The following is a 16,417-nucleotide window of genomic DNA, read 5'->3' on the forward strand; positions in this document are numbered from 1 at the left end:
CAGTGCAGGAGCAGGTAAAGGAACTCTGCCTCAAGTTTAAAAGAATAGTTGATCATGTACCTGATAAGATACATATCCAGTAGAATAGTTCATAATGGGTGGTCACTGTAAAGAAATTGCTACAGAAACAGAGATTACTGCATAATAGGTGTAAAACAAAACATAGGGCTATAGACAGAGAGATGCTGAATGAAATGTGTTTGTTTGTCGAGGGAACAATGCATGATGCCTTCAGTGACTACCATAGCAGAATACTGTCAAGTGATCTTTCAAAGAACCCAAAGAAATTCTAATAATATACAAAGGCTGTTAGTGGCACCAAAGTTAGTGTCCAGTTGTTAGTGAATAAGACAGGAACTGAAATTGAGGGTAGCAAGGCAAAAGATGAAATGCTTAACTCCATTTTCAAATGTTCCTCTACGAAGGTAAACCCAGGAGAATTGCCCCAATTTAATCCTTGTACCACTGAAAAGATGAATGATATAAGTACTACTGTCACTGGTATTAAGAAACAACTGAAATCGATAAAACTGAATAAAGATCCTGCCCTGACAGAATCCCTGTCAGATTTTATACTGAATTTGCAGCTGAGTTAGCCCCTCTTCTAACTATAATTTATTGCAGATCACTCAAACAAAAAATAGTGCACAGTGCCTCGAAAAATCTGTCTATAAGAAGGGTACTAGAACTGATCCACAAACTGCCATCCAATATCCTTGACATTAATTTGTTGTAGAATCTTAGAACATATTCTCAGCTCAAACATAATGAGATATCTTGAACAGAATGTGAAATACGGAAGCGTCCGATCCCGCCCGTCTGCTTTGACCCATGACGTCACAAATATGGCGGAAACAAAAACAAACACACACACTTTCCACAAGAAGCCTAATGATACTAACGGGACAAGCGCGGGAAATGGGGTGTTTTGGGTGGGGGGCAAACTAAATATAAACAAATTTAGACGCCTTGCGTAGCTACAACGTGTAAGTGAAGACAGCCATGCATGAATACCCACCCACCTCCCCAGGGGTCGTAACCGCTGCAACCCATAGAAGATAAAGATGCTTCAGTAGCTGATTAGTGTTTTTTGTCTTAAAAAAAAAAAAAAAAAAAAAAAAAAAAAAAAAAAAAAAAAAAAACCTCACGGGATAGAACGAACAGATCAGAAAGATAAATATAATAAACTAAAACAGAAATTGGAGGAAACAGATAATTAAAATAAGTAATAAGTGTTTTTAAATTTAAAAAAAATTTCATGAAATAGAACGAACAGATCAGGAAAGTAAATAAAATAAGATAAAACAGAACTGGGGACAACCACACTCAAACCAAACTCCGCGCCGTCATGACGTCACACACGACAACACCCTTACGTCACGGGTCAAAGCCGACGCGTGGGATCGGACGCTTCTGTCGACTCGAATGCTCTCCTCAATGCCAACTAGCATGGATTTCAAAAATATTAATCATGGGTAACCCAACTCATAGCGTTCTCACATGACATACTGAAAGCTTTGAATCAAGGCAACAAGGTAGATGTACTGTTCCTTGCTTTCCAAAAAGCATTTGACTCAGTAACACACCTAAGCTTATTGTCAAAAGTACAACCATTTGGGGTATGAAGTGAAATTTGTGACTGGAATGAGGACTTTTTGGTAGGGAGGACAAAGCATGTTATCTTGGAGGGAGAGTCATCGTCATATGTATAGGTAACTTCGCCGTATTCCCAGGGAAGTGTGTTGGGACCCTTGCTGTTCGTATTATATATTAATGGTCTCGCAGACAATATTAACAGTAAAATCAGGCTTCTTTTACATGATGCAGTTATCTATAATAAATTGATATCTGAGAGAAGATGCACACATGTTCAGTTATATCTTGATGAGATTTCAACATGGTGCAGAGAGTGGCAACTTGCACTAAATGTTCAGAAATGTAAAATTTTGCACTTCAGGAAATGAAAAACACAGTATCCTATGACTACAACATCAATGATAGAATCAGCCAACTCGTACAAATACCTGAGTGTAACATTTTGTAGGGATATGAAATGGAATGACCACATAGGTTCAATAGCAGATGGTAGTCTTTGGTTTATTGGTAGAATACTGGGAAAGGGAAATCAGCCTACAAAAGTGATTGTTTATAAAGTGCTCGTGCGACCCATACTACAATGTTACTCAAGAGTGTGGGACCCATAGCAAATAGGACTAACAGGGCATAGTGAATGTATACAGAGAATTGCTGCACAAATAGTCACAATTTGTTTAAACACTGGGAGACTGTCACAAATATACTCAGGAACTGAACTGGCAGACTCTTGAAGACAGATGTAAACTATCCCAAAATAATCTATTAACAAAATTTCACGAACCAGCTTTGAATGATTGCTCTGGAGATATACTACAGCCCGCTGATATGTATCGCTCGAATAAGGATTGTGAGCACAAGGTTAGAATAATTACTGTTCGTGCAGAGGCATTTAAATAATCGTTCCTCGTAATCTCTGTACGTGAATGGAGTAGGAAGAAACACTAACAACTGATCCAATGGGACATACCCTCTGCCATCCGCCTCACAGTGGTTTGCGGAGTATAGCTGTAGATGTTGGGGATAAGTATACTGTGAAGCAGTAGTATGAATGCCCAACTCTAATAGATGTCTACAAGATAATTGCAGTTCAGCATCACATATTGTTCTTACAATAGGTTTTTCAGCAAAGAGGGTTTTCTTTCTTCAAGATGTGTTACCAAACCTCCCCAGAACAGTATTCCATACGACAGTATTGAACGAAAATATCGAAAATACGTAAACTTACTGATATATCGCCCCCGACGATTTGCAAAACACATATGAGGTAACTAGAACTGTATACAACAAATTAGCGCATATGGCAGACAAAACATAAACTAGCTTTAGACAATATGTTGTCTGAACATCATCAGAAATATATGTAAGAAGTCAATTTCACTGACTGAAACAAAAAGCTCTGAAGCATTAAAGGCAAGTAAGAAATGGAAGTTCGTAACTTGGACACACACACACACACACACACACACACACACACACACACTATTATTAACCAAGTATTCTTCTACAATGATCAAGTCTTGTTAATTTCCTTAGTTGTACCACGTAATTTGGTATTCGCATTTCATTCGAACACGTAATTTGGCATTAGCATTTCATTGGAACATCTTAAGCAATTGGCTCAGTAAACAGCTGCACGGAAATGTTAGTCGTCTAAATGCGGAAAACTGACCACAGTCAACACTTGATTATATCAAAAGTCAAAACCTACACACCGTCGTCACTCCACAACACAAACACTCCAAAGCACTTCGTAAATTACCAACAAACTTACATCTATGTGTTTCAGAGATCACATGACAAACGCTTGCGCATCTCTAAAATTGGTTCGTTAGCATTATTTCAGTCATGATTCCATATCATTGTGGAAGAAAATAGTTTTAAAATCGAAGAACGAGTTAAAATATGATTTTGACAGGCTGTTGAGATGACGGCGTCATTTACTTCCGACAAGTTATACACCTGAAAGATTAAGTGAACAGATCCAAGCTGCTATACTTTTAACGTCTGACGAGCGTGATCAGTTTTATACAATATGCACGTCATAATTTATCATTTACTTTAATCAACGCGATTCCAGGTGGCGTTGCTGTATATCCTTCCCAAGACTTTCCTATGCAAGGTTAACTCGAAAGCAAAGTTAATATTGGTAGAAGAGCAGTAGAAATAGTTGAACTTTTGGCCGATAGATGGCTTCAGTGGCGCACGCCATATTGAAACAAGCAACATGAATTCAACTACTAAAGCGAGTGTTTTGGGTGGATTTAGCTTCGAAGCCGAATCTCTGCCGGATTTCAGCGAGTTCGACTCGGCGTCTGTCATTGAGGTGTATCATTTGGAAAGGTCAGTAGTTAAACTTTGGAATACGTAGAGCGATTTTGTGCCGTCCTGGGTAGAATGAGGCATTTATTTGAATCTAAATATAGCTCTCGGAATCAACAGTGTACATAACAAACTGCATGTTGTTCTAGTTTTGGCTGAGGGTCAGATTTCTGAAGTAAGTTTACAGTTTACACACAAACATCGTAAACAACAAGTCTTCGCAATATATTTAACAAATTTGTGTTAAAATTTGTACTGATAGAAGTAATGTAGTTGACACAGATACGCCCACAAGAGCCGTGACTCATTGGTGTCAGCAGATTCGTCTGCTTAAGAGCGGTGGTTATGCTGTTATTTATAATTTTCAGATAGGAAAAAATCGACTGTAATGATTAACGTAGTTTATGACATTGACGCTTCTCTGTACCTTATTAACGCTGCACGTCTTGTGTGAAAAATCGTATCCTAATAAGTTTTACCCATTGTGTGCACGATTTTCCATAAATATTTACAATTTTGTGTGAATTAAAGGCCACAGTTTCACTGTAAATCAGCAATTTATGACTGACATTCAGCTCAGAGGCAGCTTGCCAATACTATGTTTACACAAAGTAACAGAATACTTTAGTCTCCTCTGTGCGTCCACCTTACGGTTCAATGATTGTCACTTCGATAAAGGAAAAATATTGTATGAGTAAGAAAAAATATTGTATGAGTAAGTAGACAGTAAATTGTTTTTAATGTCAGAGTTACAATGACCACAAAAATTGTTGAGAGCCATTGTGGCGTGCGTTGAATTTTCAGTGTTTTGGTTTTTGTTTTATTGTCATATAGCTTGCCGAGACGCTTTTTCTAAGCACGGGAATTCGCCGCCGTAAGGAGTGCCCGGATGATTTCTGGCTATTTTGAAATTACAGTCGCGCGTGGGAGAAGTTTCGTATTTTTTAAATCGTGGTTGTTTCGGGCGCATTTAAATACTCTAAAAGACTTCAAGTTTTAATTTTCAGTATAGGGCGCGATGTGCACATTATGATCCGTTGCAGTGTGGTCCTTGCACAGTTGTCACGAGATAACTTGGCGTATTTTGTGTAACTAGACGCGAAGAAATTCCAAACACCATTAAAAATAATGGAATTCCATATTTTAAGATGGTTTAAATGTACCTTCCAGTAGTTCTGCTTGAAATGGATTTCATCTGCTAAAAGTGCTTCCAGGTACTGTTCGGCCACATGAGGCAATTTCATTTTGTCTAGGCAGTAAACTATCCGAGTGTCAGTGATCAGCTATTGCTTGTGTATCTTAGTGTTATGTAAATTATTTTACAGCACATAGACGAACGATTTGCATTTGTTTCTAACTTGTTTATTCAGCTTGACAGTGCGAAGCGCAATCAGGAAATCGAACCCGAGGTCTTCGGGTTAGTGACCAATAAGACACTGCTGTTGCATCGTCAAAGACGCTTCGCAAGGGCAGCGTCACCGGCGCGCCGAAGTGACGGTAGGCGTAACTCGAAGGATCTGCGACCACGGCAAAAACGTACGCCAGTGGCATCCGTAATATTAGCTGATATAGGCGATATGGACCCGAAAAGAACCTCTTAACCTACAGATTATGCTTTGTGAATAGAGCTATGTTACGCTTCCCTATGCAATTTAGTATTTTGTAGAAGCGAAAGCAACCATTCCCAGTCAGGGGAATCTTGTAGCGAAATTTCATTGCAACCAATGAAGAAGAAAAGCAGAATATACCATTTATCCAACTATGTTGGATTTCAGACGAACGGGTAGTATTTGTTATTACGACAAAATCTTTAGTAATTACCTTTGGAGTAGAGGGTGGCGTATTTAGTAAAACCGGAGGTTTCACTTATGATGGAAAAGGTTTGTTCCCCACTTCATGCTAGCGAAATTATACTTCCGCTCGAACACCTGGTAAGAGCTTTTTTACTTCGTAGTGTATTTTTATACAGGCAGCTATCGATAGATAATTCTCATTCGCAACTGGCGCTGATGTTAAATAATGCCCCTCGTTTAAGTTGGTGCCTGCGGTTCTGATGAAGCAGCTTGTCATAATGTATTTTCAGGACTGTTAGTAGCTGTAAACTCACCTTTGCTCGCGAAGACTTCGTAGACTAGGATGATTGGAAATGGCTGTCCAGAGTGTAAAGCAGAACCTACTTTATAAACGAGGAAGCTGAGACGTGGTCATATAGGCTTACGTGTGTGCAGAGTTTGAACAAAATAAGGATTCGTACGCGAGATATTATAGGACTCTTTTTGGCACCACAAACGGTCTGACCCCTCTAGCGGATGTATGGCAATAAATCCTGAAAATGACACAAGAAAATTCTGTACTGTTTCTCGCAAAGAGACTAATCCAGTTCTTTCAGTCATGTTTCTGTGTATTTGTGGGATCAGTCGAAGCCCACACCATGCCCTAAAAATTCTCTACCATACACCTCGATCGTAAGAAGTTAGTCGTGAGTAACACTTGGTTCTCCGCTCGTAAACCACACCTGACATTGATTCCTGAGTGTAGTTAGACCAGGTGTGGTACCTTGAGTCACGGATGCTTCTTCATTTCCAAGGTGTACAATAGTTTGAGCAGTAGCAGTTCTACAACGAATGGCTTCCTCAGACTGCCCCTGCCACTGTTTTCTTAGATACTAACTTTCTCTTGATATTTGCACTTTTCAGTCACATTGTGAACGCTGCCTATGTTCGACGACAACGTGCAATAACCACTCACAGACGCAGGTGGCAGTACTTGCAGTGGAGGGTATATAAAGCGAGTTGGCAGGAGTGGGACAGTGCATGGTCATTGGCTTTCGGGCTGAGGGTGGAAGAATTTCCGAAACAGCTAAATTTGTAAACTGTTCGCCCGCTGCCCGGGTTGAAGTAGACCGTGCATGGCAAAATGACGCTATCCAAAACCGGCGGCGACACAAGTGTGCTGCACCATGGGCCATACGTGACATGAGCGACCGACGGCTGCGTAGGTCCGTACGTGCGAAAACACGTGCAACTGTTGAGCAACTAAACGCCCAGGTGAACCAAGTGGCTATCAACAGTGTCACCTCAACGACCGTTCAGCGAAAGTTGCTTTGTATGGGCCTCCGCAGCAGGCGCCTGGTTCGTGCACCCATGCTGACTGATGTTCACCGGCGACGGAGGCTGCAACTTGGACGTCCACTGAGTGACGACAGGTGGACTTTACAGATGAATCACATTTTATGCTCTATCGGGAAGATGGCCGTTGGTGTGTACGCGGCGAAACGTCTGAAAGCAAACACACTGCAACAATCGTTGGAGCAATATGGTCTGGGGAATATTTTCGTGGCATCCCTTGGGTGATCTCGTCATTCTGTAAGGCACACCGGATCGACGTGAGCATGCATCTAACCTTGGTGACCGTGTCCAGCCCTACATGCAGTTTGATTTTCCTGCACACGATGGTATCTACGAGCAACTTCCAGTGTACCTGCGTGGTTTGAAGTGCATGAGGATAAGTTTACCGACTCCGCTGGCCACCAAATTCTCCAGATTGAAACCCAATCGATAATCTGTGGGACCACCTCGATCTGGCTGTTTGCGTTGTGGATACTCATCCAAGAAACCAAGCGAAGCTGGCCATGGACTGAACTCGGCATGGCTTCACATCTCTATCAGTATTTGCCAGAGCCTCATGGACTCTTTTTTTTCTGCGCTGTAAGAAAATGGAACACCTAGAGCTGTCCTTAACGATGTGATTTATTGTTTACTACCATTTTTGCCGCTTCAGTACACCATCATATGGATCGTTGATAACACCTTCAGCATCAACTAAGGCCTGAAAATGGTGCATTGAAGCGCCGAAACTGGTAGCTACACAATGCATAACATTGCAACGACGGGTGTAAGTGTTTCTTTTCTTAAAATAGTGAATGGCTGTGGTCCCCCGAGACCTCCAGTCAAAAGGACGGCCATACAAAAACTCCTTCTGCACGTCTCACACAGGACAGCACCGCAAAAGATGGTTATTCGGGCTCTTGACGGGTGATCACATTAATATGACTGGACTGTGTATTTGCTCATAAATCCGACATTTCTAAAAATGGTTCAAATGGCTCTGAGCACTATGGGACTTAACTTCTGAGGTCATCAGCCCCCTAGAACTTAGAACTACTTCAATCTAACTAACCTAAGGACATCACACATATCCATGCCCGAGGCAGGATTCGAACCTGCGACCGTAGCGGTCACGCGGTTCCAGACTGTAGCGCCTAGAACCGCTCGGCCACATTGGCCGGCGGCATTTCTAACTCAGCAAGTTTAATCCTATTTCGGTTGACTGTTTCCCTGCATATCTGTATATCTTTCGATACTAAATAGCAACAATTGATAATTACCGCTGATGTACCGATTAAAGGAGGACCAGCAGTTCCTATCATTGAAACTTCCTGGCAGATTAAAACTGTGTGCTGGATCAAGACTCGAAGTCGGGACCTTTACCTTTCGCGGGCAAGTGCTCTACCAACTGAGCTACCCAAGCACGACTCACGACCCGTCCTCGCAGCTTTAATTCCGCCAGTACCTCGTCTCCTACCTTCCAAACTTCACAGCAGCTCTTCTGCGAAACTTGCAGAACTAGCACTTCTGGAAGAAAGGATATTGCGGAGACATAGCTTAGTCACAGCCTGGGGGATGTTTCCAGAATGAGACTTTAACTCTGCAGCGGAATGTGCGCTGATATGAAACTTCCTGGCATATTAAAACTGTGTGCTGGGCCGAGATCACACACAGGACCTTTGCCTTTCGTAAGTGCTTTTCAGCCTGAGCTACCCAAGCACGACTCACGACCTGCCCTCTTAGTTTCAATTCTGCCAGTACCCCTCTCCTACCTTCCAAACTCCACAGACGCTGTTCTGCGAACCAACTAGCACTCCTGGAAGAAAGGCAATTTCGTGAGCAAATGCTCTACCGACTGATCACTTGCTCCCCCAGGCTGTGGCTAAGCCATGTTGCCGCAATTCCCGTTCTTCCAGGAGTGCTAGTTGGTTCGCAGAACAGCTTCTGTGAAGTTTGGAAGGTAGGAGAGGGGTACTGGCAGAATTGAAACTAAGAGGGCAGGTCGTGAGTCGTGCTTGGGTAGCTCAGGCTGTACTCACGAAAGGCAAAGGTCCTGTGTTTGATCTTGGTCCGGCTCACAGTTTTAATCTGCCAGGAAGTTTCATATCAGTGCACACTCCGCCACAGAGTGAGAATCTCCCTCTGGAATTCCTATCATTACAAGTTTGCAAGATCCAGCATAGCCGTAAAACAACACAGACCGAAAACAATAATTGTTATAGAAACGCATCACAGGACACTTTTTAAAAATGTTGTAGTTAAGTAGGAAAATGAGACCTCATTGTATCACATAAACGGTAAGCCGAACAAGCTCCAGAAACGAAGCAGTTACACTATGTGATCAAGAGAGGCCGGACACCCCAAAAACATAAGTTTTTCATATTATGTGCATTGTTTTGCCATCTAATGCCAGGTACTCCATATCAGCGACCTCAGTAGTCATTAGACATCGTGAGAGAGCAGAATGGGGCGCTCCGCGGAACTCAAGGAATTCGAACGTGGTCAGGTGATTGAGTGTCCCTTGTGTCATACGTCTGTATGCGGGATTTCCGCACTCTAAACATCCCTAGGTCCACTGTTTCCGATGTGATAGTGAACTGGAAACGTGAAGGGACACGTACAGCACAAAAGCGTACAGACCGACCTCGTCTGTTGACTGACAGACCGCCGACTGTTGAAGAGGGTCGTAATGCGTAATAGGCAGACATCTGTCCAGACCCTCACATAGGAATTTCAAACTGCACCAGGATCCACTGCAAGTACTGTGACAGGCGCGAGGTGAGAAAACTTGGATTGCATGGTCAAGCGGGTGCTCACAAGCCACACATCACGCCGGTAAATGCCAAACGACGTTTCGCTTGGTGTAAGGAGCGTAAACATTGGACGATTGAACAGTGGAGAAACGTTATGTAGAGTGACGAATCACGGTACACAATGTGGCGTTCCGTGGCAGGGTGTGGGTATGGCGAATGCCCGGTGAACGTCGTCTGATAGCGTGTGTAGTGCCAACAGTACAATTCGGAGGCGGTGTGGTAGTTTTTTCATGGAGGGGGTTTGCATCCCTTGTTTTGCGTGGCACTATCACAGTACGGGCTTAATTGATGTTTTAAGCACCTTCTTGCTTCCCAATGTTGAAGAGCAATTCGGGGATGTCGATTGCATTTTTCAACACGACCGAGCATCTGTTCATAATGCACGGCCTGTGGCTGAGTGGTTACACGACAATAACATCCCTATAATGGACTGGCCTGCACAGAGTCCTGACCTGAATCCTGTAGAACACCTTTGGGATGTTTTGGAACGCAGACTTCGTGCCAGGCCTCACTGACAGACATCGATACCTCTCCTCAGTGCAGCACTCCATGAAGAATGGACTGCCATTCCAGAAGAAACCTTCCAGCACCAGACTGAACGTATGGCTGCGAGAGTGGAAGCTGTCATTAAGGCTAAGGACTGGAGGGCGCCACGAACTTGTAAGTCATTTTCAGCCAGGTATCCGGATACTTTGGAACACATAGTGTATATGATGATAGAATATTGTTTTGCCTAATAGGGCCTTTGCCATACAAGGATTACTGGACAGTAACGTGATACACCCTCCCTCTTTTTCCCCAACTGAAGATACAGGGAATTGTATCTATGCTTTGTAGATCTAGAAAAGGCGTATGACCGGGTTCCTAGGAGGAAGTTATTGTCTGTTCTACGAGATTATGAAATAGGAGGCAAACTTTTGCAAGCAATTAAAGGTCTGTACATGGATAGTCAGGCAGCAGTTAGAGCTGACGGTAAATTGAGTTCATGGTTCAGAGTAGTTTCAGGGGTAAGACAAGGCTGCAACCTGTCTCCACTGTTGTTCATATTATTTATGGATCATATGTTGAAAACAATAGACTGGCTGGGTGAGATTAAGATATGTGAACACAAAATAAGCAGTGTTGCATATGCGGATGACTTAGTTGTGATGGCAGATTCGATTGAAAGTTTGCAAAGTAATACTTCAGAGCTAGATCAGAAATGTAAGGACTATGGTATGAAGATTAGCATCTCCAAAACGAAAGTAATGTCAGTGAGAAAGAAATATAAACGGATTGAGTGCCAAATAGGAGGAACAAAGTTAGAACAGGTGGACGGTTTCAAGTACTTAGGATGCATATTCGGCAACATAGTGAAAGAACTGGAAGCGAGGTGTAGCAAAGCTACTGCAGTGAGCACTCAGCTACGATCTACTCTCTTCTGCAAGAAGGAAGTCAGTACCAAGACTAAGTTATCTGTGCACCGTTAAATCTTTCGACCAACTTTGTTGTATGGGAGCGAAAGCTGGGTGGATTCAGGTTACCTTATCAATAAGGTTGAGGTTACGGATATGAAAGTAGCTAGGATGATTGCAGGTACTAGTAGATGGGAACAATGGCAGGAGGGTGTCCAGAATGAGGAAATCAAAGAAAAACTGGGAATGAACTCTATAGATGTGTAGTAGTCAGGGCAAACAGGCTTAGATGGTGGGGTCATGTTACACACATGGGAGAAGCAAGGTTACCCAAGAGACTCGTGGGTTCAGCAGTAGAGGGTAGGAGGAGTCGGGGCAGACCAAGGAGAAGGTACCTGGATTCGGTTAAGAATGATTTTGAAGTAACAAGTTTAACATCAGAAGAGGCACCAATGTTAGCACTGAATAGGGGATCGTGGAGGAATTTTATAAGGGGGCTATGCTCCAGACTGAACGCTGAAAGGCATAATCAGTCTTAGATGATGATGATGATGATGATGATGATGATGATGATGATGATGATACCGTAGCACATCTGTGCAAATATGCTCAAAGTTGATAAACCGTATGACAAACTAAGTACACAGATGGCAGTTAGGACCATGAGAATCCAGCATTTCTGTGACGTTGCAACTGTTACCCTTCATTATCCAAGACTGTCATTTGTTATTGCTATGGACTAAGTTATCTTATATGTCGATATATCGTGTGTTTGTTCCTGCTGAAAGATACTTGCGACTTTAAATAAAAGTACGTTATTATGACACAGTTTTTTTAGCGAGTGCCTTGAAGACTGCGAGCTTGTAGCGTATACACACTTGGCAATGGCAGCACAGGTGATTCTGGCAAGGTATCGCCACCGAAGCATATGAATAACCAAGTCCTCAGCGATCGGATCGTCGAACGTTGGACATGTTTTCACAACGAACTCTAGATCTATCGCTGAACATGCGACGTTGTACCTCGGTTGGCTTCAGAGCTTTATCACAGCCTGACTCTAGGTGCACAGCTACATATGCGACTCTAAAACTGCAGTCAAGAAACTTTAATCGCCGTCAAGAAAGTGGTTCCTTTGCGCAAATGATGTGGAGGCACTGCGTCACATATCTAAGACAGGAAGCGTGGAGAGTAAATTCCAGACAAGTCACACTGCGTTAAGCTGGTATCGAAAAACTATCGTTGATGAACCGTAACAAGATATTCCTTTCCCAGCTGGTAGTGCAGATATTGAGCTCGGACATTCACTGAACCGATGGAGTGGGACTGCTCTTGTCGGCCTCTCCCATTTCATCTTCATTTACATCCTCTTCCATTTCCATAATATTGTCCTCAAGTACATCGCCCTTGTATAAACCCTCTATATACTCCTTCCACCTTTCTGCCTTCCCTTCTTTGCTTAGAACTGGGTTGCCATCTGAGCTCTTGATATTCATACAAGTGGTTCTCTTCTCTCCAAAGGTCTCTTTAATTTTCCTGTAGGCAGTATCTGTCTTACCCCTAGTGATATATACCTCTACATCCTTACATTTGTCCTCTAGCCATCCCTGCTTAGCCATTTTGCACTTCCTGTCAATCTCATTTTTGAGACGTTTGTATTCCTTTTTGCCTGCTTCATTTACTGCATTTTGTATTTTCTCCTTTCATCAATTAAATTCAATATTTCTTTTGTTACCCAAGGATTTCTATTAGCCCTCGTCTTTTTACCTACTTGATCCTCTGCTGCCTTCACTACTTCATCCCTCAGAGCTACCCATTCTTCTTCTACTGTATTTCTCTCCCCCATTCCTGTCAATTGTTCCCTTATGCTCTCCCTGAAACTCTCTACAACCTCTGGTTCTTTCAGTTTACCCAGGTCCCATCTCCTTAAATTCTCACCTTTTTGCAGTTTCTTCAGTTTCAATCTGCAGTTCATAACCAATAGATTGTGGTCAGAATCCACATCTGCACCCGGAAATGTCTTACAAGTTAAAACCTGGTTCCTAAATCTCTGTCTTACCGTTATATAATGTATCTGATACCTATTAGTATCTCCAGGATTCTTCCAGGTATACAACCTTCTTTTATGATTCTTGGACCAAGTGTTAGCTATATTAAGTTATGCTCTGTGCAAAATTCTACAAGGCGGCTTCCTCTTTCATTTCTTCCCCCCAATCCATATTCACCTACTATGTTCCCTTCTCTCCCTTTTCCTACTGACGAATTCCAGTCACCCATGACTATTAAATTTTCGTCTCCCTTCACTACCTGAATAATTTCTTTTATCTCGTCATACATTTCATCAATTTCTTCATCATCTGCAGAGCTAGTTGGCATATAAACTTGTACTACTGTAGTAGGCATGGGCTTTGTGTCTATCTTGGCCACAATAATGCGTTCACTATGCTGTTTGTAGTAGCTAACCCGCACTCCTATTTTTTAATTCATTATTAAACCTACTCCTGCATTACCCCTATTTGATTTTGTATTTATAACCCTGTAGTCACCTGACCATAAGTCTTGTTCCTCCTGTCACCGAACTTTACTAATTCCCACTATATCTAACTAACCTATCCATTTCCCTTTTTAAATTTTCTAACCTACCTGCCCGATTAAGGGATCTGACATTCCACGCTCCGATCCGTAGAATAAGATTCCTGATAACGACGTCCTCTTGAGTAGTCCCCGCCCGGAGATCCGAATGGGGGACTATGTTACCTCCGGAATATTTTACCCAAGAGGACGCCATCATGATTTAATCATACAGTAAAGCTGCATTTCCTCGGGAAAAATTACGGCTGTAGTTTCCCCTTGCTTTCAGCCGTTCGCAGTACCAGCACAGCAAGGCCGTTTTGGTTAATGTTACAAGGCCAGATCAGTCCATCATCCAGACTGTTGCCCCTGCAACTACTGAAAAGGCTGCTGCCCCTCTTCAGGAACCACATGTTTGTCTGGTCTCTCAACAGATACCCCTCCGTTGTGGTTGCACCTACGGTACGGCCATCTGTATCGCTGAGGCACGCAAGCCTCCCCACCAACGGCAAGGTCCATGGTTCATGGGGGGGATAATTAGCATATGGGACCGTAATGTTTTACTCCACGGCCGAGCTGGAAGAACAAACTTTAGAAGAAGTTATTTCGGATTCTGAAACGATATACAGTGCCCTGGAATCTGTCGCCACCTGACGGCGACTCACTCTTATCACAGAAGGAACTAGCAGTAGCGCCTAGAATTACTAGCCCAATACCTATGAATACTCCAGACACATTGGTGAACCCCGAACGTCGCTACTGAAACGCACGAAAACACATGGCGGCGCGTTCACTGTATCGCCCGATCCCATTTTGTCCGGAGATCGGCAAATGCTTCAAAGCAAAAATTGTGACTTTATTCTCTAGATGCAACCGTACCTCAGAAAAGAGTATGCTTTCGAAGCCGTCTTTCGCGCCAGCAGTTTCATAACAAGAACACAAAATTTGTGCAGTTATACTCCTGCACTGTTTCTCAGTTTGAGCATACTTTTGATAAAGTTCGGCTCGCTGGATCTGATGAAAAGCTTCACTCATTAAACCTTCCACGGGGCATGATGTAACTGATAGCCAACATTCTGTAAGAAAAAGGTTTTCGAACAACAAAACTTGGACTATATAACCACGATTGCTCATGTGAAGTCGCTCGGTAACCCAGCAGAGCCAACTAGGCCAGTCAAAGTAGACCTTTACATTGCAGAACGTGACGTAGTTCTGATTTTCTTATATTTTGTTAGGACCAGTTAGAGTAGTGTGGACACTAGTTTGCAGCTTCGAAAAACCTGTGTTCCAGAGTAATAAATAAAAAACTGAAATTTTTGGCCTTTTTTTTTAGTTGTAACTCGTAAACTATGCGTTTTCTGACAATCATTTTCCAGTCCAACATTAAATTAAATATGCAACAGTTTATGCCCAACCGCAGCTCCATATATCGAGTAGCTTCCGAGATATGGAACTTCAAATGTGGTCTTTTCTTTTTACCAAAAACGAAAATTTTAAGTTTTGCTCTTGTTTCGGGCCGAATGTCGATATAACCTCTCATTCTGTGAGAAAAGTCATGACAGTTGTAGTAAATGTTATTGGCTTTCATCTAAGCACAACATGAACTCTCCAGGCTCAGTAGTTCGCTTAAAATACTACAAAAGTCATAAGATTGAGTTTTTGAAGAAATGGGCATAGTAACAAATGTGGGCAGTCAACAAAAGAAAAATACGTAGCATCATGTTTAAAAGGTATAAAATAATATTGAAATGCACTTACGCTATTAACACATACATTTCAATATTTTCGTTTCTTCAAGGAACCTGTTGGCCGCAGTCTTGTTCCAGGAAAATAGGAAGTTGCTGGGCTGCTGTGTCTATTTCGGGCTACGCTCCCAAAGGCAGGAGATCGTCGGGGGGCGTCTTCACTCTTTTAGATCTGACTCTTAGCCTAGTTGTGACAAGTTGTGCCAGGCAGTGAGTGCATAAAGCTGTCCTTTTAAGCCTAGCTCGCCAGCAATTTCACGCTCCCTTGCACTCACATGAGAGCGATTTTTAGATGTTTTGGTGAGAGCTGGTTCACATAATCTTATTGGTAAGAGAACAAGGAAGCCCTTCGACCAACCACAGTCTGTAGCATCCTTCGTTCCTCCCAATCATTTTTGCACTTTGTGGTATGTGCGATACGAATGGAAGGAAGTAGATTCTTTGGTTGGGGGCAAGCGTGCCATGTCCACCTTTGCATTGGCTGCTGATATGACGAGCAGGCGGAACCTAAGGTGCTACAGGGTGTCGATGGCCATGTCCCCTCCACACAGAGGGATGAGGCACTTCTCTACAGTCTCGCATATATTTTCGTGACTCACATTAAAGAAACATAGTGGTCAGATCAATCCGGTACCTATTTTGAAAAACACTCCACAGTTTTATTTTTCCTTGCTAAGAGTGATTGCAAGAACTACTCACACATTTGTTCTTCCATCCGAGATATGACGTTTGTGCCTCATCACGATGGTTTCGAGTAAGAGTTTCAGCGAGTCAGTAAGGGCAGAATTAGTTTCTCGCAAGAAATCATCAGGTGTAGCATACTCCGTGGTGTTCTAAACTTGTGAGCGAATGTCTTGTAAGATTACATCTGCTAT

The 16,417-nt window shown here is 42.6% G+C and overlaps 2 protein-coding genes across 6 annotated transcripts in view; one reads left to right on the forward strand and one right to left on the reverse strand.

The window, feature by feature from the left end:
* Positions 1-16,417, reverse strand: part of LOC126253648 (T-cell immunomodulatory protein) — a 443,932-nt gene that overhangs the window by 228,551 nt on the left and 198,964 nt on the right. Inside the window, exon 1 of one of the 4 annotated variants that reach the window (XM_049955154.1) lies at positions 3,090-3,370. The exons of the other annotated variants lie outside the window; for them this stretch is intronic. The gene's annotated coding sequence lies outside the window, so the exon portion shown is untranslated. Of the gene's footprint in view, positions 1-3,089; positions 3,371-16,417 lie in introns of those variants that run through there. 4 annotated transcript variants of the gene reach the window in all.
* LOC126253651 (transmembrane protein 47) overlaps positions 3,778-16,417 on the forward strand; it is a 387,066-nt gene continuing 374,426 nt past the window's right edge. The window contains exon 1 of one of the 2 annotated variants that reach the window (XM_049955159.1): positions 3,778-3,936. In XM_049955159.1, the coding sequence (XP_049811116.1) occupies positions 3,821-3,936 (116 nt within the window). In that variant the 5' untranslated portion in view covers positions 3,778-3,820. The remainder of the gene's footprint in view (positions 3,937-16,417) is intronic. The other variant, XM_049955162.1, reaches the window with a different exon arrangement.

The sequence above is a fragment of the Schistocerca nitens genome, chromosome 4 (assembly GCF_023898315.1).
Source record: "Schistocerca nitens isolate TAMUIC-IGC-003100 chromosome 4, iqSchNite1.1, whole genome shotgun sequence".
Lineage (NCBI taxonomy): Eukaryota > Metazoa > Arthropoda > Insecta > Orthoptera > Acrididae > Schistocerca > Schistocerca nitens.